This window comes from Eublepharis macularius, chromosome 3 (genome assembly GCF_028583425.1).
Source record: "Eublepharis macularius isolate TG4126 chromosome 3, MPM_Emac_v1.0, whole genome shotgun sequence".
Classification (NCBI taxonomy): domain Eukaryota; kingdom Metazoa; phylum Chordata; class Lepidosauria; order Squamata; family Eublepharidae; genus Eublepharis; species Eublepharis macularius.
In genome coordinates, this window is record NC_072792.1 from 82,275,143 (window position 1) to 82,298,187 (window position 23,045).

The window sequence follows — 23,045 nt, forward strand, 5'->3', positions numbered from 1 at the left end:
CAAGATACTAAAGGCCACTGTTACTCAAAGTCTAAAGATATAACTCAAATTTTCTACAAGCAGCTGTGCTTAACAACGAACCCAAAGCCTCAATCTATCACTCAATATCTACTGTGACATACAAAAAATAAAAAAAACTAGAGGAATATCCTGTCTAATTTACTATTAGAAGAACCTACCTGTCAGGCCTGCTGTCCACAGCGACTCCACGTTATATTCAGATGTTGTATTCAGATGCTTTCTCATGCTGTAGTTTTCCAGTGTTTTTCTGCCCACAGGTTCGCAGACAACCAGCTGTGTTCCCAGGGAAGCAGGAAGGCCTTATCTACTAGGACTAGACATCGACCTTGGAGAAGGATCGCTCGCCTTCCCAGGCGTCTATTGAAGCCGGGCAATGGGGGGGGGGGATTGCAAAGGAACGCTTTGATATATTGCCGTTTGTAACTAACACGTCATTCTCAACAAAGCTTCATGGTCAGCCAGAAGCTTTCATGCCTTTGGAATAATTATGGATACCTGTACTATGAATGTAATCTTTCAATAAAGAACCTTTTGACTCAAGACCTTGGATTTCTTGCACCAAGGGGTTGGGAGATGAAATCAGAGTAACTTGAATTCCATAAACGGACACGACCAATATACAGGAAATTACAAATGCCATTAAAAACTTGAAAAATAATAAGGCAGTAGCCCTTATGGCTATCCATCAGAGTTTTAAAAGAAATATACCTCTGTTCTCACTCATCCTCTAATGGAAACTTGCAATAACATTTTTAAAATAGGAAATCTTCCCCCATCATGGTCCACAACATCAATCATAGTCATACCCAAACAAAGCAAGAACCTTCTAAATCCAGCTTCATACAGACCGATCTCCCTATTAAATGTACAAAATATTTACTTCCATTATAGCCAAACATATCAATACCTTCATAACAGAATATATTCACCAAGATCAGTTCGGCTTTATCCCAGGGAGAGATCTAATAAACAATATATATAAAACATTGAGCATACTTAAATCGTGTAATCACAGCAAATCCGAAGCTCTTTTTCCATCACTGGATATTGAAAAAACATTTGACTCCTTGGAAATTCCATATCTATACACCTTGCTACAGCATATGGGCTTTGGAGATAACTTCGTTAGAACCATCAAGTCAATCTACTCTAAACCCATGGCACAAATCAAAGTGAATGGCTTAAACTCGGAAACTATACTCTTGGAAAGAGGGCCCAAACAAGACTGCTCTCTCTCGCCAACGCTATTTGCACTTGCTTTAGAACCTCTTGCAGAAGCAATCTGAGATAATGATCAGATACAAGGAATAACAATTGCATCCAACAACAACTTAAGCATGTTTGCTGACAACATGTTACTATATATCAAAAATCCAATAAACTCTCTTCCCCAACATCAAGAAATGCTTTCAACATTCGGACATATATCAGGACTGAAAGTTAATCAAATCAAATCTGGATTATTTCCTATTACTCTATCACCTGAAACAGCAATAGGGCTCTTCATAGGTCCTTCAGTGGGCTCTGTAGCATGCTCTATCAGCTTCCATGTGATTTTTTCAGCAGCATCTTTCTAAACATCTTCCAACCCTCTTTAGGTCAGCCAGCTCCATTGTAAACTACGGGGGTTGGCTTCCATCCCCAGGGCTTGAGGGGTTGACGAGGAGCAATGGTATCAAGAACTTCAAGGACCTTTGTGTTCCACGCTCCTACAGCAACTTCCATGGAGCATGTGTCTGGAATTCTAAGATCTTCCAAGGCATTTTTGAATCTAGAAGAGTCCGTGAGCATTGGGGGCAAATCATTTTAAAAGGACACACACACCCTCATTTTGCAGGGTGTTGGGACCATATTCTCTTTTGCCTTCAGTATATGATGGTCTGACCACAGTTCAGGCTGAATCTCCAACATTTAAACAAAACTTTCCCTCAAAGGCTCAGTTATTAATATTAAGTCCAAGGTGTGGCCTCTTTCATGTGTAGGGCCTGTCACTATTTGAGAGAGGTCCAGGGTGGCCAGGGAAGCTATAAATTCCTGAGCTGGGGCTGGCTTGGAACACTCAGCATGGATGTTGAAATCCCCCAGCACAATTAGTTTGGGTGTCTCTAACACCATATCTACTAGCAGCTCTGCTAACTCAGAGAGGGTGCTTAATTGGGAGCTGGGCAGTCTATAAACAAGCAGGATACCCAGTCTGTCTTTAATTCCCAGAGACAGGAACATGCAGTTAATACCAGCTATAGTTCGTACTGAAAGTCTACAGAAGTTGAAGGATTCATGGAGAATAATAGCAAGCCCTCCTCCCCACCCACCATAGTGAGGTTGATGTAGGACAGCATAGCCTGGGGGAGTTAGTTGGGACAGACACACCATGTCATTTTCCCATAGCCACATCTCTGTTAGGCAAGCTGCCACATCAATTTCCTCTTTCTGCAATATTCCAGCAATGCATGTGACCTTGTTCCTAATAGAGCTAGTATTGTATAGTATTAGTGCAGCAAGAGAGGTAAAAATGGCCCCATTGTCGGCAGGTGGGATGCTAAAGAGGTTAGATAAACAGCAAAGATTGTTGCTTGATACCAGTTGCCTTTGTTAAATCTTGCCCCTATATGTACCAGTACCCATCTGCTCTTGGATAGTAAATTCACCAGGCATTTTGCATCTCACAACTACATATTCAGATATCAAACATACTAATGGGCCCTACTCAGACAAAATTGTAGGGCTACATCCATGGTATATTTAAACAGGCAGTATCCAGCAGTTGTTGTATTCATCAGTACATAGTAGAAGGAGCTCTTCCAATCCGCTCGTGTCCTCCACCTCGTATAAACAAAATTTATGAATTTGATTTATAGCCTGCCCTCTTAGGGCAGATTACAACAATATAATAATACAAAAATAGAACATTTAGATACATTTAAATACATTAAAATCAGAATCATCGATATGTACAGTCAAACCCCAGATGGCAGCCTCCTCCACTCTTCTCAACATAATATAAAAAAGGGAGGAGAGGAGGTACAACTGATGTCATTACTGTGACTTTCTATTATGAGGGGGCAGATGGTTATGTAGCCCCCTGCCCTAGCAGGACACTAGTCGGGAGGCATTCCCAAATGATGTCTGTCCCCAGCTGCGCACCCTAGGCCAAGAGACATGGGCCAAGAGCCCTTGTGCTCTCATCCTTCGGCTTGACACTGAGAGATCTCTGTCTTTTGGTGCTACACCTCTGAAGATGCCAGCCACAGCTGCTGGCGAAACGTCAGGAACTACAATGCCAAGACCACGGCAATACAGCCCGGAAAACCCACAACAACCATTGCACCAAGAAGTTTGTGCGTCCCTGCACATTGCCCCAGTTAAACAGCTAGCCCAGCAAGCAGTACCTGTGGGAGAGAAAGCAGGGTGGAAGGTGGGGTCTGCAGCCAAATGGTCACCAGCTGCAGATCAAAGGGATGCATTGCAGGCATCCATCTGGCCCTCTTCCATGCCCAGTCTGCCCCAGTAGTCCATCTAGTTTTCACATAATTATTTGATCCTGCATTCAGTGCAATCCACAGTTCACTGTGATTTACTCCCTAGTAAGTATGTCTAGAATTGCAGCCTTAGTAACTCCATTGTAGAAATAACCATTGAACAAATATTCCAGTTTGGACTGTGTAATGCTATCCCAGCACCATTTTAATCTAGATACTTCTTTTCCATTGTCATTTCAGGCCAAGTAGAGTCATTCCTCTCTAGAATCTGAATAGAATCAGGCAAAATAATTCATCCTAGAATTTATAAAGTTCTTATCCTGTACTCATATCCAGGAAGATTTGTTCCACTTACATTGTGCTCTAGACACTGTCAATCTATCCTCATTTGTTATGCTTGTCATGCCTTTTCATCATTCTTTTTTTTTATGCCCCAAAGGCCTTTGAATCCCTAGTAGGCTTAAATCAATTTTCACAGTTTTGAAATCAATCCATTTCCCAGTTTACCCTCACACTTGTTCTCTCCCCCACCCCTCATTTCTCTTTTTAATTTGGCTGCATTCATTTCTCTAGCAATTTGTTCAGACAAAAACCAAAACCAAAGACTTTCAGGAGTATGATTAAATCCACAGTGCTTGTTTGGGAGTGATTCCAGATTGGCTGAGAGGCATGCTAGATTTCAAGTCATGTAAGCAATAAACACTTCACCCTGCAAAAAGGATGCTTCCTTTGAACACTTTGCCCAGGCAGCCTTTTATAAGGGCTTCCAACTCATTTTTTAAGAGTGTGATTTGACCTTCATAGCACCTCTGATCTCAAGCAACTGAGATGTGTAAAAGTCAACCATCTACTTGCTAATCAAACTGTTCAGACTTGGCTTGGCCAACCCTGTTTTTATTATGATGTGAAAAAAATCCACAAAAAACATACTTGAACAATGCTGTATAGCTTTCTTGGATTTCAGAGACTTGTCACAATCTATTTCAGTTTTGATGAACCGTTATTTCTAGGTCAATAATGAATCTCTTTGGGTGGGTGGGGGAGAACACAGGAGAAAACAAGAAGCAAAGGAATGTGTTTAAAGCCAACAGTTTCCAGCTGTTCGCCTTGATTCAAATGTAATTATTTTCCAGAAGGACTAAAGGAGAAAAATGAAATTATGTTTTTGGGTCAGAGCTTGCAAAGAAATATGTCTTACTGATTCATTCTAAAGTACAAGTATGTTATAGCTGTTCTGTCCTGAGAATGTATTCTTCCGCATAATACAGTGAATTTGACCTTATATTTGATAGGCCTGAATTCTTCAAGGCCAGCATAGTGGGCCTGCAGCCATCCCCACACCTGGAAACCTAATTGTAATATTTAATTGTAATTGTAATTGTAATATGAATTGTTCTCTTCCTCCAGTGACCTCACAATGTTATTCATTTTATCATAACTCTGCAAGCCATTTTCCAGAGATGTATCTTCTGCTGTGGCAGCAAAACCCACAAAGAGTGCTATTGTAATATAAAAAAACCCTAACGAATGTATTGCAGCATAACCTTCTGCCACAATATGAAGCTTTGCTGTACTTTTGAGGTCTGAGACAGTGGCAACTTCCCTAAAGGGATAAACAGGTATATTTTAGAGTTGGGTAATATTTTCAAAGCCATCCTTAAATCGTTACATCCTTCTAAGTCCACTGACTTCACTGGACCTAGAAGGCAGTAATTCTGCATAGGGTGGCACAGTGTAATACCAGCTTCTGCAGGAGATGGTTCTCAGAAAGGGAGGGGGTGCAGTCTACAGAAAATACTCTGTCTAGTGCAATATGGTTCACAACTCCAAAATATAGGAAGAGGCAAAGCAGATAACAAAACAAACAAAACAACCCCTTAGGTGAGCCAAGTCTTAGACAGCTGAACATATACAGTCTCTCTCTGAGAGCTGAATATACAGTCTCTTTCTCATGCACAAAAATGTAAAAAGCAAATCTGATACATGCACACAAGAGATATTCAGATATCCTGAATGCATATGATAGCACATAAACAGAATGTTCTGATGTGTGGCATGTACCAGACATATGCTAAAGATCAAGTCAGCATACCTGCAGAAATATAACAACAAAATCTCTTCACCATCTTTTCTGAACACTGGGTAAAATGGTAAATTGTGTCCATTATGTAGATGCTGGGCATGTCAATAGGAAAAAAACCTGCGGGTAAGTACTAGAATCTGGCTGCTTCCAGAAATCTTCCTTCTTTCCACATTCAATGAGATAGTAAATACATATCCTTCTTTTTTGATTCTGCCATTAGCTTTTGCTTTGTCTGATAGTTTAGCATGTTTGGTAGCCTTATCAACCAGTTTTCACCTCTCTCTCTGTTTCTCAAAATGCAATCTTGATGAAACTTGGAGGGTGGCTGGAAGAGAGCCTGCTGAAGATTCTCTGTGAGGTTGGGCTCTCTAAGTGTAAAGGGGGCAGAGCCAGGGCTGCTGGAAGTGACCAACCATGGATCTACAAACTGGACTGCGATCTGGGCTGGTCCATGAAATGGTCATGGTCAGTGGTCTGTGAAAATCAATGGACCACGGGCTGGCCATCTGTAGGGTTTTCCCAGTCCATATCCACCTCTAGCTGTGACCGAGCCAAGGTCATTCAGCTGGCTTCAAGTGAAGGGTTAGGGAATCAAACCCGGTTCTCCAGATTAGAGTCCTGGGCCGATTCCAGACGACTAACCTTAAGTCGCCTCATGCCGCCCTCTTCCGGATCGCGACGGGGAAAATGCGAAATATCGCGTTTCCTCGCGCGAGTTTTGCGCGTCGTCGCGCAAAACTCGCGCGAGGAAACACGATATTTCGCATTTTCCCCGTCGCGATCCGGAAGAGGGCGGCATGAGGCGACTTAAGGTTAGTCGTCTGGAATCGGCCCTGCTGTTCTTAACCACTATACCAGACTGGTTCAGATTAGAGTCCTGTTGCTCTTAACCACTATACCAAACTGAGTCAAACATGTTATGACTCCTATATTAGTCATAATTCTGTAAGACTATATCCTACTATATAAAAGGCTAAGAGTGTACTAGACAATTCACAAGGCAATTCACTTCCTACCTTGGTGCACCTCCAGAGGGTGCTGCTGTGGAGGGAAGCCCAGATGAGGCAGCCAGACATCCAGAGAACATGCCACAGCAGGAATCCCAGGCTGAAATCAGGTGCAGAGCAGGCACCAATGCCTACCCTCCGCCTTCACCCAGCTGGGATCCTGAGCAGAGCAGGTGGCAATGCCTGCTCCCCATCTTCATGCAGATGGGATCAGGAGCAGAGAGTGGGCAATACCCACCCCATCTTCACTCAGCTGGGATCAGGAGTGAAGCAGGTGGCAATGCCCGAAACTTGCCTTCACCCAGCTGGGATCAGGATCAGATCACGTGGCAATGCCCATCCCCTGTCTTCACCCAGCCAGGATCAGGAGTGGAGCAGGTGGCAATACCTGCCCCCTTCACCCAGCCAGGATCAGAAGTGGAGCAGGAGGCAATGCTCACCTCCCTTCACACGGCTGGGATCAGGCAAGGAGCATGTGACAATGCCCCCCCTTCACCCAGCTGCAATCAGGAGCAGAGCATGAGACAATGCACATCCCCCTCGCCCCAGTCTGGATTAGGCACAGAGCAGGAGGTAATGCCCATCTCCAACTTCACCTGGCAGGGATCAGGAGTGGAGTAGGTGGCAATGCCCGCCCCCTCATTCAACCTTCCAGAATCAGACACAGAGCAGGCAGAAATGCCCTTTCTCACTTCACCCAGCCGGAATCAGGTGCAGAGCAGGAGGTAATGCCCACCCCCACTTCACTCAGCCAGAATCAGGCATGGAGTACGTGGCATGGCACACCCTTTCACCTGACTGGGATCAGGAGTGGAGCAGGTGGCAATGCCTTCTCCCCCCTTCACCCAGCCAGGATCAGGTGCAGAGGAAGTGGTCATGCCCAATCCCCCCCCACTTTTATCTGGCTGGGATCAGTGACAGAAGAAAAGGGAATGCCTGCCTACCTGCCCTCCCTTTTCTAGATCCTGTTATATTTTTTCCCACAATGGGCTTTGTTGCTATTTTTAACAATGCTTGTTCTAAGTTTATAATTGAAAGCAAAGCTTAACCAACCACCATTGACTGGACCTTTCTTTTTCCTACATGTTCTGAGGCTGCTTGGCTGTGGTAAAAGCTACACTTAGTTCAGGGCAAGGGTTGACTGTGAGAAGGAACCAATGATACTAGGATAATTCATTTAGATCTGCTGTAGCACTCTGTCTCTGGGTCCAAGGGAAAGAGCTGTTTCTCTTCTCTGCCAATGTTGTAAATGCCAGCCCAAATACAGCACCACCAAATGCAGATTGCCAAATGCCTCGGTCTCTCCCCTCTTTCCTAACTGTTAAAACATACGTGGCATATTTTGTGCCCCAATGATCTATACCCTCCAAGCATCCACAGAGTACCTCACATTTTTTTGTTTGGGGAGATTTGCATGTTACTGAGCTGCCTTATAGATTACCATAAAACTAAAATGGCTGGAAGGTGGTTTGAATGATGTTTCAATGGAACAAGTATCTGGAAAAAAGTAGATGCACTGCTCCCCCCGCCCCATGTTTAAACAAATTTTATTGTGAATATTACATGCAAAGTCAATCCTAGCCTGCAGTCACCTCATCTGTGGTGCAGCTGGACTAATACAAAGGAGGGACTAGAGCACGATGAATTGAAGTCACTTCTGTGAAGGTCAGATAGGCTTATTAGATATACAAATCATCACCATTCAGATCACTACACAGGTATGCCTTTACTAGCCTTATGACTATGTTGACAGCATTTCTAAAAGAAACTAAAGAAGAAAAGAGTTAGCGTTAGGGTTGCAATTATTTCATACCAGTAAAATGTGTAGATTCCTGATGTTTATTGGGTTTCTTATGTTCAAGTGGAATGCTGTATAAAGATGCTTATAAAATTCCTTTCATTTTAAATTATGTGCAGATTTGGGATTCCAAATTAACTGATATTGCTTGTGGAGTAGCACTGATTCATGTGTGATTGTTCCATATTTGTTTTCCCAAATTGTGTTTAGACTTTTATGAATGCTTTCAGTTTGCATCATTTTACGACCACTACTCCACTGGTTACCAGTGAACTTCAGTACATGTGCACATTAATTAAATCTCTGTGCAAAAAGAAATCCTGACGTAAATGGATGATCACACTGAACATCCTATGGCTGTAGTGTTTAATGTGTTTGTGAACATGGGTAATTTGTAAGCAAAAATAAATGTAAACTGTGAACTATGCATGTAACAATTTTAAAAATATTTTAGAAACTTTGGCAAGGAAAACCAGAAAGCAGGCAGAAAAGAACTTTGGGCAGAGCCAACACCTGGAAAAATAAAAAATGTAACGGGACATCCATTCTTCACTAATCCATTTGCCTTGTGGATTCTCAAAGCAAACCGTATGTTCTAGGATTGTATCACTGCTTTCTGTATGAATACTAGGAAACAAATATGATGTAGACATATTGGTATATTTATGCAATAGAAATTTGTGGGGCAGAACTGAAGTTTTTAATTTTTAACAAGCACTCATACCTAGGAATGACTTTGATATTAACATTTCAATTTTTAAAAAAATGAAAATTGAAAGAAAAAAATGTGTATGGGTTTCTTTAATGTCTAGCAGAATTTCAATTAGTATGTACAAGACATTTATCCAAAAGCCTACCAGGCTCATAGGTTAATCACAGCATTCTTTTCACTTGATGATAATTATTAATTAGGACATGAAAAATATAATTAGAAAATGAGAATGGAATTACAAATTATAAAGTGTATACTCTGGGCCAAAATGTAAATAATAATCCTAGACTATGAGGATTTGCACAGTAATAGAAAGCTTTCTTTGGTTGTTCCATAAAGGGTAATGGTGGTAGAAAGTGCTGTCAAGTTGCAGCTGACTTATGGTAACTGCATTGTGTTTCCAAGGCAGGCGGCATTCAGAGGTGTTTTGCCATTGCATGCTTCTACACAATGAACCTGAACTTCCTTGGTAGTTTCTCATCCAAGTATTGCTTCGCTTCTGAGATCTGATGAGATCCTGTTCTTTAAAAATGAGCGAATGTAAGGAAACTCCATCCCTTACATCATATTTGCCACCCCAGGCGGAATAAAGAGGCAAAAGAAATTGTTGGGTACTAAAGGTCATTTATTTTGACAACAGCATGAACAGTAATAACGGCAAGGGCTTAACTAAGCAGTACAGGTCAGGCCCAGACCTCTGCCCTGACCTGTCTGGGAGAGCCCCTCTGCCCCGAGTGTGAGCCATCCAAGGTATGGCTGGCACCCGGCCAGCCAGGCGTATGGAACCTCCACCAAGCCTAATGACCCCCCTGCCATCAAACATGAGGGGCCGTACTGGTACAGGAGGCCCCACGCGGCAGTCTGCCCTCTCTGCTGGCAGCCGTCAAACAATACCAGAGATCCTGACAGACCCCGCTTCCCCTTAAAATGGGGACGTGCCAAGGATGCTCACCGTCCCGCTGATTTTTCCAAACCCTATCCTGCCAGGGTCAGCCTATAATACAGCTCCACCAATTCCAATAACCACAACCCATACAAGCAGTACAAGGTAGGCAAAAAACTGCCCTTCTCTCAGCCAATTGGAAGGGGAGAAAAAATTCCTACCTGGCCCTGGTAACCAGCGACCAGCTATCCTGTACTACTGCAGGGCAGGCGGGTGGGCTGAGCGAAAGGCGACTGCTGGAGGGAGAGAGCCAGAGCAGCCTTAAGCAGCTTTGGCTCCACCTCTCCCCACATACCCGGATGCCCGGGAAAGCCGGCGTTGCTTTTCCTCCTCCACCAGCATGGCAAAACACGGCCCCCAGCTTAATGCAGCAAGCTGCAAGCTGGAATGCTGAATTGCCATCCCAGGCAGAATAAAGAGGCAAAAGCCATTGTTGGGTACTAAAGGTCATTTAGCTGCGACCGTAGAAGCTGCACCAATTCTAAAAGAATGGGTTCCAAATTTAACCCCTGACAGGCCAACTTGGCCAGTGCGCACCCAGTCACTACCCAAAATTGATACCTTGTAAGGGGTTTTCCATCAAGGTGACGAAAAAGTACCCCGGCCTCATCACCCCTGGCCGACATGTACCTCCGCAAAGCAGCCACAGGGCAAAGTTCCTTAGTGCCACAGCTTCCAAGAACAATAGCCGCTCCCTTCTGCAACTGATCAGTCTTGGAACTACGCAAAGTAATTGTGACACTTCCTTCTGAGAACTTAATGTCTCGAACAGCCAAAGCCCTCCCAGACTCATCCTTAAGAGATGCAGCCACCAGCTTGCTTACCCGCAGGGCACTGAAAAAGGCAGTTAAAGAAGCTGCATGAAACAGCTTGTCTTCAAAACCAGAACTGCAAATACAACCCCAAACCAAACTCAAACCCAATAAGACCTCCGGAGAAATGGGCTGCCTGTCATCCCTATGGTGCCCTGTTTCTCGGGACCAACCCTCAAGCATTTTATGGATTCTAAAGTCGCCCGTAGCCTCACAAAAGCTGCGAGCCTTACTCGCAAAGGCCAGGGCAGACAACTGTGCCTTGATAGACTTAACTGCTAGGCCCTTACCTCTTTGATTGACACAAAACTGCATCAGGTGTTCCACAGGAAATGGCCATACCTGATGCAGCCCCGCTTCACGCCTAAACCCTGAAAACTGGTGTACCGACTGGTCGTAAGCCCTCATCGTGCTAGGCGCCATAGCTAACTGCATTGCCCTGCATGCCTCCATTGTCCAAGGTCCCACAGCTCCTGTGGCATCCGAGCTGGCAGTAAGTTGGCCTCGGGGGCAAGCAGCCAAAAACGCTCCATCTGCAAGCGAGACAGTGCATCTGCCACACCATTGTCCAAACCAGGGACATGTCTGGCCCTGAACAAGATGTTCAATTGCAAGCAGCGGAGTGTGAACGGCTGAACTAACTTCATCACCGCTTGGGATTTGGATGTGAGAGAATTCAAAACCTGTACCACGGCCTGGTTATCGCACCAGAAATGAACCGTGTGATTTGCCAGGTCCTCACCCCAGAGGTAAACAGCTACCAAAATCGGGAATAACTCGAGAAATGTTAAGTCCTGATTAAGGCCTCTCTCAAACCAGTCAGCAGGCCATTGCTCGGCACACCAATGACCCCTAAAATAAGCCCCAAAACCTAAGGACCCAGAATCATCCGTGGTCACCTGAAGTTCTGCTTCCAATAAGAAATCTCTTCTCCAAAATGTGACCCCATTATATGACTCAAGGAACTGCTCCCAAATCAGCAAATCTTCCCGCATACCCCTATTAATCCTCATCTTATGATGGGGCAACCAGAGGGCTCCAAAAGTATCACATAGTCGACACAAAAAGGCCCTGCCAGGCGCAATCACCCAGCACGCACAATTCAAATGGCCTAAGAGCTTTTGGAGCTCCAAAAGAGAAATTTTTGTCTGGCCCTTTACAGTGGCCAGGCGTGCTCGAAGGTCCTCGAGCTTTTCCAAAGGCAGACGAGACGTCTGCTGAACGGTATCAAGCTCTATTCTGAGGAATGTCAACCTGGTGGCAGGACCCTCCGTCTTTTCATGAGCCAGTGGTACACCCAATTCCTCAGTTAGGCTAACAAACCCTGCCAGGAGCCTGGCACACTGTCCAGATCCTGCCACCCCAGAAAAAATAAAGTCATCCAGGTAATGAGCCACATCCCAGCTGCGCAGCCAGTAACACAGGGCCCATTCGAGGAAGGAACTGAAGCATTCAAAGGCAGCACACGAGATGGAACAGCCCATAGGTAGAGCCCTGTCCATATAAAACTGCCCTTCAAAAGCAAACCCTAACAGCTCGAAATCCTGTGGATGGACTGGAAGAAGGTGAAAGGCAGACTTGATGTCACATTTCGCCATCTCCGCAGCAACTCCACATTGTTGGACCAACATAACAGCCTGGTCAAACGAAGTGTAACGGACAGAACACAAATACTCAGGGATGGCATCGTTAACCGAGCCACCCCTAGGGTAAGACAGGTGATGAATTATCCTAAACTCACCTGGGGTCTTTTTAGGAACCACCTCCAATGGCGAAACACGCAAACATTGAACGGGGACGACGACAACGGGCCCAACACTCAGCCCTCAGAACACTGTTTAGCGATTTTCTCCCGAACCACCCCTTCCATAACGGCCACTGAACTTAAGTTGGCCGCCATAAAAGGGGAATGCGGGCCTTGAAAAGGAATGCGAAACCCAAACGTGAACCCTTCCAATAAGTAACGAGCATCATCCTGCCTAGGATAGGGGACTAAAAGCTGTCTAAGCACTTTCAGATTTATGGGGCTGGCTGTTGTGGTCTCTGAGTCTTCAGAGGATGAAGACCTCGGGGAGGACGACAGGAGTGGGACTATTCCAAGCCCCTCCAGAGGCAGCTGCTTGGAAGACTACTGCAACTCAGTTCTGCTCTGACTGCTCTTTGGCTCTGACCCTTGCATTCGGCTCCTTGGACTACACTTCCTGCCTGCTCCCCCGTCAGCTTGGTTGAACTCCAGACATTCAGAGAGGCTCGTGACAGACTCCCCGCTTGCATTCCAGCACACTGGGCCCCTTTTCCAGGCGGAAACTGCTGCTGGCCGCCACCACCCCTGCCTCCGCGTTTCCCACCAGGCTTCTGATGTTTGCATGCGGTAAAGGCGTGGGGCCCACCACAGATTGGGCATTCATGCCCAAATTTGCAAAACTTCCTATTGCACACACCCTGGGATGTGAACTCCCAACAGAGCAGGCGGGGTTGAACCGGCTGCCCCGCGGTAGTGCGGGTAGTGGAATTAGTCGATGCACGGTGCACTAGACGACTGCTGTCAGAGCAGTCCCCCATGTTCGGTTTAGATGGCGACGTAACCTGGAGCCACAATTGCTGGTGTATTCTATCCCAGGGCATCCCAGGATTAATGGTGGCCCACATTCTAAACTCCTCATCATAATGGAGCCATGTCCCGCCAGCAAAGTCGTTATATCCCTTATAGATTATGTCCAAGTACTGAAATAGAGAGGCAGCCCTCCACGACTGTGCCCTAACAATGACCTCGGCATATCTAAGGAAACCAGGGAGCCAGTTGGCCCAGGTCCTATCTACTCTGCGGCGCTTGAGCCTTTCCTTTTTCCTATCATCTAGATCATCCTTATCCCTCTTCTCCAGCTCCCTGAAGAGAAGGGTAAAGACATCTACATAGTCCCCCCTAAGGATTTTGTCCCTAGTAGCCTGGGTGAGGTGATCTCCTAAAGGAAGTGCCACGTCTCCAAAAGGTAAGGCATTAAAAGGGACAGAACCATACAAAGTCGGCCCAAACATTGAAGGCATCCATGGAGAACTCGTCAGAGGCTGCCAAGGAATGATGGGACCACCCAGTCCTGATCCCACAGCTTGACCCATGGCAGCTTGTTGAGCCAAGATGGCCAAGCGCCTAACTGACCACCCCCATGAGATGTGCTAGGCTGACTACCAACGGCATAAGAAGTGCCACCTGCATTAGGCATAGAAACCTGACCCCAAGGTCCCCATGTCCATGGGTACGTGTGCTGTGCTGTGGTGCCAGGCTTACCTTCCCCTTCCACTGTGTCCACAGCAACCGCCACAGGGCTAGCTTCCGGTAACCCGCCCAGCTCCGCCACTCCAACACCGGTGTCTTCACCTTCCAGTACTTGCTCCACACTTCTGCTGGCACTACTTGTGCTGGCTGCACCTTCCAAGGCAGAGAGATGGGTCAAAATTTCACGCCTAAAGGTCATCGCCGATGTGGACTTCACTGCCTTTTGTCTTTTAGCCCTGCTGGCAACATGCCCCTGAGACCCTCTAGCCTGTTCCAGAGCTGCAATGTGCTCCAAGATTTCCTGCATGCCAGCCATATCATCCTCGTCTGAGTAAGAGGGCACAGGCTGCTGTTGAGCAGGCCGCTTGGCTGGCTGCTTGCCTTTTGACTTACCACTCCCCTTTTTTGGTGGCATACTGACAATTGTAGCACACTAAAACCAAAATGGCAGCAGCCTCAAAGCCAGAAGCAATAAAATGGCCGCCAGGAACATGGTGGGAGCTGCACCAAAATGGCCGCCTCCCCAAAACCCAGGCTAATGGTCAAGATGTCCGTCACCCCTGCCCCAGCACACCACCCATGTAGCAGCACCTGGCCAGTGGGAACCCTATAAACAGGCCCAACACCCAACAAAATGCCACCTCCATGCCGGAAGGGGCAGGTGGGGGTGCAGCTACAAAGGCCCAAGAGGCCAAGCACTTGATATACTTTGCCCGCCAAACGAGCCCTTAAGAAGGCTGGCCAGCAGGGCAACCTGCTTCTAAAGCAGCCGACCAGACCACGTGCCCCGATAATCCATGCCCCTAGCAAGGCATTCTCCAAGAGTGCCAGGGAGGGGAGCAGCCCCCCGACCTGGCTACCACACCACAGCCTATCCCATGCCCTTTTTCCCCTGTGCTGCTAAAACAGCACAACAAACCGCAGTTGGGCCAGGAAGGCCGGCACCGCGCTGCGCAGTGCAACTGCCGCGGCGCACAGCGACTGAGCGCCGCCATCTGCTGAGGCCGCACCGATGCCTCCACTTGGAAAGCCTCCTCAATGCTGCCTCTGCCGCCATCAATCACTACCACCGCCGATCACCACCGCCGCAATTCCCAGCTTCTTCACCGCTCAGAGGGAATGCTCCAGCATCTCTGCTGAGTGAAAGGCGACCACTGGAGGAAGAGAGGCAGAGCAGCCTTGGCTCTGCCTGTCCCCACATACCCTGATGCCCGGGAAAGCCAGCGTTGCTTTTCCTCCTCCACCGGTGCAGCAAAACACGGCCCCCAGCTTAATGCAGCAAGCTTCAAGCTGGGAATGCTGAATTCTTTATGTGCAGATCCTATTCTTTATTTAAGCACATCCCTTTAGAAAAAGGTGTAGAAATATCTGAAAGATACGCGTCCCACAAAGAGAGCACACTTTACAAGAGAACCAGTTCAAATGATCCAACGTCCTACCCTAATACTGAAAAGAGGTTTGAGGGCTGAACCCTTATTAAATTAATTATTTGCTGTGTGCAGTTCTCTGTTTCCATTGTAGATCTGTGGGATATAAATGGGGGAATTGCTCTGAATTCTGTCCTAAGTCTGAAGGAGTTTTATGTACTCCTTTACAAGAAGAGACAAGAGTATGGCATAGAGTAGGGAAGCAATTGATTAAGATGCTATACACTGTAAAAGTGATGGTTATCTGAGAAACAGAGATGATGGACAGCAAATTTTTATGTCTTTATCCTGGAGCAAAGAGAATGAGGCTGTGATTATGAGGACTCTTTATTATCTGCTGACATAATATTACCCAGTGCAGCCGAGTGAGTCTCTAACCCTTCAAGCCAGCACACTTGAGGAGCTGGCTTTATTTTGCTCTTCAGTGCCTGTTAGAATTCTGTTCACAATGAATCTCTGAATCTTTTCCTCAAATTGTTGTCGTTTGTACTGCTGACGGAGTGTATTTCTTTGCTTGTAGTTCAAAACTTCATGTGTGCCCGGAAGCAAGCAAGAATAGGAATCCATTTGTTACTGAAGGAATTGATGTTGCTGCTATGGGCTTTTTTTTTTTTTGCTTGTTTATGGGAACTTGGATTTATTTGTTGTGCTGGCTGCTGTGGATGACACAGCTTTTAAGAAACTGCAAGCTTACTCAAGGCTACTTTCATGCCCATATACATAATGTCTCCAAATCTTTCCAGTCTAATGATGGTTCTAATTAATGTCATCTGAGGAGGAAAAAAAAACAGAACTTAAAGATTATTATCGGAGGGAGTGGTTTCACAAGACTTAACCTTGTTCTTATATATTCCACAGACTCATTGTGTGATCCTACTCTTGAATTTTAATTTGGCTTTGGCTAAAAGAAACACACACACACATTCTGCCAGTTGCACCTTTGAGTCGAATCTACCTCTTTTAAAATATTTTCATGTCTCGTCAGCATTTCCCATCAATCAAGTTTATAACACACTCATTGTATTCAGAGGACCCTCTTCAGTGTCTGCCTGTTCTTGGTACCATTTACAAACAATACTTACACAAACTTTAGATATTAGGGCTGCCAAGAGCCACCATAGTCCCTTAGACAAAGTGTGGAGTGCCCTCCACACTACGCAAATCCAACTCAATTACATGAGTCACATGACTTGCCCAAAAGCTGGGAACTAGAACCTCTAGAATTTTATCTGCCCAGTCCAGCAGCCCTGTGATATAACTAGCCTGCACAGTTGAAAGTCTGCTAGTAATGTAGAATCAAGGTCCCAGTGCATCATTTCGTTCAGTTCTAGCAAAATAATTTGTTACCCAAATAGCCTTGGTAGGTCCCTTTCCACCTTTAAAAAAAATCCTAGGGAGGACATTTCACAACTATCATAGTAAGTTTGCTCCATTGTTTAACTACTGAAATGTCTGATCTAAATCTATTTGCCATTTGTCTAAGGCCACTGATCCTTGTACTGTTCCTAGGGAATAGAGCAAATAATTTCCAATACCTTTTTTGAGATCCTTTTGCTATCTGAAACCCATACTTTCCCTTTTTGTTTCTCTAAAGCAGTCATTGTAGGAGCACTGCAATACTGAGAATCCTTCATCAGGAGTGTGATAGTTGTATAATCTTGCTCTTCGGTACATTGTACACACTAGCCAATAAGCTACACAAGACTTCTGACACGTTCTTCACGTGTCGGGAGATGCAATGTTAGATGGGAAGCATAGTTTTAAATGACAGAGCCCACAGAGATTGCTCCAGAGGGGACAGAATTTTTAACAGCCCTCCGCCTCCTCTGGCATGCCAGGCTGTCTCCCCTTCCAGAACCTTTGCCTTGCCAAGGCTTGGTTAATTCAAAGTTTTAAGCAGCGAGCCTTCTTTGTGGAATTTTGCCTGGATAAGGCTATATTCTATGGGGGCGCTTACCCAGAACTATAGGGGTCTAGCAACAAATCTGAAATTAAACTCAGCTATATGCAGTCAATTACACAACATTGATCATGTTTACTAGTTATATTTTGTAACATAAAATAGAGCAATCACTTGAGGAACAACTTAATCCCTACCCTTTACTCCCAGCAAACATATCCTTCTATCATGCTCACAACACATGATGGAATTTATAGTATTTATAGTATAGTAGGCTGATCCCAATTTATAGTATTTGCCAAAGTCACTCCAGTTCAGCCACAGGAAATGTACTGCAAGGTGATAAACTTTTGAGGATGTTAGTGTGTTGGAGCCAGTCTTTTCTATTATTCAGGACTGCAGCTTGTCCCGACTTACAGCCTCAGCCAAGCAAGTCTTCCAACTCACCTGCAAAGAAATACTATTAAAGAATAGACTGCAGTAGTAAAGCTTGCAGGCTGCTAGGTGTGTTAAAGTCTAGTTCTCCTACAATAGAGATAGTTAATGTGTATTTAGTCTTCCTATTTGACTTCAGTTAGCCAATATGTTGCCCTGAACAGGAAGAGGAAGTACAGCACAGGCAGCTGTAGCAGCTGACATTATGCATGAATAAAAATGATAAATGGATAACAATTAATTTGTCCAATTATGTTATTTAATTTTTTTATGTGCTGTTGGCGAGGAAGAAACCTTCATTGGGCTTCACCCTATTTCCTATGTTAAAATGCATTGGATCCTGCAGTAGACCTCTTTCACTTGCTGTAAAACTGGGCACAACAAGACACAGAAACCTTCAGTTGGACATCTAGCAGTTGGGACTACAGGGGGAAACTATACATGTTCAAATGGGCATGTTATTGCTCTGAAATATTTAAAACTTGATGGGGAAAAAGCAGCTACACAAGTAATTTGGAGGAGGAAAACAGCCAGCAGAGAAAGAGTTAATTATCTCCACTGCTTTTACAGTTGGAAGCACCTCTCCATATATGCTTTTCTTTAACCAAAAAGCGGGGGGGGGGGAGTGGAGCTGTAACATGTGTATTTCCGCAAAGTGTGTGGTTTCTCCCTCAGGTGCAGCTCCTCCTGCTTGGCATGCATGAGCAACCTGCATCGTTAATGCCCAGTAGTCCTTGTTGAGCAGTGTTCTGTGGAGAAGAGGAACTCTGTTGCCATCAGGACAAGGGAGGTCTTCCATTAGACTCTACGATGGAGTTGCCATTGACTCTCCACTTGTGATTGCTATAAGAGGATGGTGGAGGTTGATTTTCATTGGTTTTTGCACACAGAGAGAACTACAAGAGCATTATTCATCTTTTGAATAAGTTCAAGACCCTTCTAGCAAGTACCTCATTCACTGTTCTTTCAAGTAATCATATACCTTATTTTTTATAGAACAGTGGCACATGGCTGTCAAAGAATCTGAAGTTCATTAACTGCAGTGTCAGTACCATCTAGAATATACAAAGAAAATCCCGTTATCCAATAAACACCAAAGTTTGCCAGCAGTGTGACTAAGCAGTTTTCAGAAATATAGTTGTCTGAAGTTACAGAAGTCACCAAATGAAAGGAGGAAAAATATAAAAGAAAAAAATATGACTATCATCCCTTTTGGACTCAGTGGGTCTGTGTATGGAAGAAAGGGAGGGGTACAGATAAAATATCAAAGCTTTTTTCCCACAGTACTAGAACCTAATGAGTTCAAAAACCTTCAGGGATAAAAGGTTTACTTTAATTCTCAGTCAGCAGTGAAAGCCTGACAATGGCCTGCTTTCCATCATGGTAAAAAACAGATAATAGATAATTCATGCATGTTTACATTCCTGCTGTCTACAGTGTTAGCACCAGCCAATTTCCCATTAATTCTTGGGTCCTGCATTCAGGAACTACATCCAGGGACATCCAGAGTTATAGACTCCATTTTGAAAGAGAAATGTATGTTCTTGTAAAAAAGATCTGAACCCAACTGGGTTCTGATTTCTCAAAGAACATAGCAGTACTAAAGAAGAAAAGAAAAAAGATAGGTGATAGCACTCCTTCGCTGAACAAAGTTGTTGAAGTAAAATGAAGGGAGAGGTCAAAACCACACCAGCAGCTCCCATCAGGCTATAGCAGACTAGAACTGAGCAGAATCCCGAGCAGCAGTCCTCTCCTGAAGAGCAGTAATTGATTAGAGTGTCATAGTGGTCGTTACTTGGTGTTATGTGAGTCTGCCATTACAATCCATAGCAGAATCCCACCCTTCTAAGCAAGACTAAAAGGGAATAACTGGACTTAGAAATTCCCCAGGTATCCCCTAGTATTCTTTTCAGAAAGCATCTTTTAGGACCAGACATCATGCAGATATTATTTTCATCCATTGGAATTACTTTGTTAAGTAGTGGTCTTAACTCTTTACTCTCATACAAATAATATTTTTAAAGCTATATATAATCTATGCATGAAGCCATGTACAATCCTCTTTTGCGTGCCAGCACACCAAAATCTTTACAAGGAGACTTTTTTCACACTTGCACCAAAAATATTGCCTGCCCTCGATTTAAACGTATCTTGGTATGCCAGACTATTGTATAACCTGGGGGGGGGGGGAGGGGTTGGGATTTATGAACTCTTCTTTTCATTGTACTGTGGCAATATCTCATCCCATTTGGTCTTCTTATCATAGTAGAGTCATCTGCACTGAGAGAGTCACTGAGCATGCCCCGTTGCATGTCATCTCCTGAGCATCAGTGCAGCAACACTGCAATGCAAAGAACAGCAGCGGGCATGCAGTTTACAGGGCTTTTAAAATACAAGAGGGACACAGCAGTACTACAACTACCTTGCTGGTAGACTCAATGAACTTAAAAATTCCTCAAATGATAATTTCTAGTTATAATGTATTTGTTCACTTACTTTATTTATACCCCACTTTATCCCCAGTAAGGACTCAGTGACTTATATCCATCTCGTCTCCATTTTATCCTCACAACCACCTGTGAAGGAGGTCTGGCTGAGACTATGTGATGGGCCCAAGGTCACCCAGTGAGCTTCCATGACAGGGTGAGGTTTTGAACTTGGAATCCCAGATTCAACTACAGTACTCTAACCACTACATACACTGTCTCTCAGTGATAACTTGCCTGTGCTCTTAAGTTTCTTTATTTTCAGATGTAATTATTTTCCTTCTCAGATGGCTCATCTCCATTTCTTATGTATAGATACTCCAGTATTTTTGTTCACTGAAAATGTCCATAGTTAATGGAAAAACCAGTTAAATATTCTGAAAGGGAACAAAATACTCAGACTCCCTGTAGCAAAATCAGCTGCCCTGTATAAAATGATATTCTTGTTGCTGGATCATACTACCTGAAATTGCAGGTGGGGGATTGATTACTTTGAAGCTCTCTCCTGCATATAAAAATGACATGCCAGTCAGGGAGAAGGAGTTTTATTTTTGACATGAGGAAGCATTCAAGCATTTGATTGCCCACATGCAGTACAGAATGGTACAGCCTGGCAACAGATATTTCATGGAAGACATCATGTAGTTTGCCTTGGAGGCTGGAGACATACAATAGGGATTTTTCAAAGCAGTAAAGAACGAGTCATCATTGCTCATGGTGCGTACTTTCACACACACACACACACACACACACACACACACAGAGCTATTACTATGCAAATCACTGTGATTTCACACAGAACCTCCATGTAGATGCCCCATTTTTTACAAATGAAGTTCCCAGAAACATTCCTTGCATGCTCTCAAGCTGCATATGAGATCCAGCACTAAATATTAAATGTTCAATGATATGGAACTCCATCTGTATAAATCTAAAAAAATTGCAAATATTCAAGATGGATAGTTGTGTTAGTCTGTCTGTAGAAGTAGAAAAGAGCAAGAGTCCAGTAGCACATATATGACTAACAAAAATTGTAGTCGGGCCCCTTCAGTCGCCTCCGCTCCACCATGGACATGAGCCGTGTGCAGCCTAGTAAGCTGGCCCAGGTTACCAAAGTGCTCAGCCGGACCAGTTCTCAAGGCCAGTGCATGCAGGTCCAAGTGGAATTCATGGATGACACTAGTCGCGCCATCATCCGCAATATGAAAGGTTCCGTCTGGGAAGGAGATGTGCTGCTGATGCTGCTGGAATCAGAGTGGGAGGCTCACCGCTTGCGCTGATCCATCCCTTCCTGCCATACCCCTCACCCTTGTGGCCTCTGATTCCTTGAGTGTGAACTGTTGCTGCCTTCCAGCTGAGGATTGCTGAAACTTTGGATGCAATTGAATAAAGTGTCTATGTCCCTTCAAAAAAAATTGTGTTAGGGTATGAGCTTTCATGAGTCACAGCTCACTTCTTCAGACCGTACCACAAATTTTGTTAATCTTATAGGTGCTACTGGAGTTTTGCTTTTTTCTACTGCAAATATTTAGTTTACACACAGAGAGAGGGCAGGGGAGAGATACACAGTACTGTCTGGAGTAACTGAGATAAATAGGAAATACTTGTTATGGATTTGCATCTTGCTAGAATGAAAAGGGACAAATGAAACTAAGATTCAGCATGACATGAACAGAAGTTGCAGGTGTTAGAAGTTTCACCCCAGAGATTGATAAACATTATTAAAATGGCTATTCATCCACATGTAATCTATGTTATTTGAAACTTACTTGTGATAATTCCACATAAATACTTCATTAATAATGATCAGATCTTTAGGAACTTTTTACGAGATCCTCAGGGTTGACTATGGATTGCTTAATCAAAATTATAGTTGCCAAGAAAGGTGGTAGGATTAATTTCCAAAATATATTTAAAAATCACAGTGTTCATTTTATCATCTGAAGCAAGATGCTGCCATTAATGCCATTAGCCCTATTGATGGCTGTCTGGGTTCAATTGTGACCAATTTTCTTAAGTCTTTAATTTCTCTGCTACTTACTCTTCTTGTAGGCAATTTCCAGCATAGCTGCTTGGCTAGATGTTGAAGGGAATTTCTGTTTTGACAAGTTTTCTCACTTCCTGTCCTGCTTCTGAATAATCCTTAATAATGAGTTGCAAAGAAACTTTCATCTGAAAAGCATGGACACAGATAGGGATGACATTTTTCTTGTGCTGTGTTGTGCATATATATGTGTGTGTGTGTGTGTGTGTGCTGGGGGTGGTTTTTGAATGACTGGGGATAGGGAAGAACACAAAGGGAAGATTTCCTTTCCTCTGCTTCATTCCCCTTTATCAACCATGTATAGGTTTGTGTGTAAAATGTACAGTGTGTGTGTGTGTGAGAGAGAGAGAGAGAACATATATGCATGCACGCAACTGTAATAAAGTCTATTTGTGCATGTTGTTCTCACTGCTTGGAAGGAGCAGTGGCTTGTCCGTTCCTTTGCTTCTTCCCACTACCGTATAATATTGCATCCCATCCGTTGTCTCTATGGCAAAGGATGGATTGTGTTTGTGAAAGAAGGCAAGTCAGAAAGCTTTAAGTGAATCTGGCACTCTTTATGCAATTTTTTCTCATTAACTAAACTTACGTTTTTAATACTTTTCTTTACAAACTAAAAGGGAG

At 44.3% G+C, this 23,045-nt stretch overlaps 1 protein-coding gene across 1 annotated transcript; it reads left to right on the plus strand.

Moving 5' to 3' along the window:
• Positions 1 to 21,444: 21,444 nt before the first annotated feature.
• LOC129325500 (40S ribosomal protein S28-like) lies at positions 21,445 to 21,657 on the plus strand. The gene has a single exon (XM_054973190.1). It carries the CDS (start codon positions 21,445 to 21,447, stop codon positions 21,655 to 21,657), a length of 213 nt encoding a protein of 70 aa, XP_054829165.1.
• Positions 21,658 to 23,045: the final 1,388 nt, after the last annotated feature.

Bases quoted from the DNA above. Each gene is read 5' to 3' on its own strand.
- LOC129325500 (XM_054973190.1), top strand. From the start codon at position 21,445: ATGGACATGAGCCGTGTGCAGCCTAGTAAGCTGGCCCAGGTTACCAAA.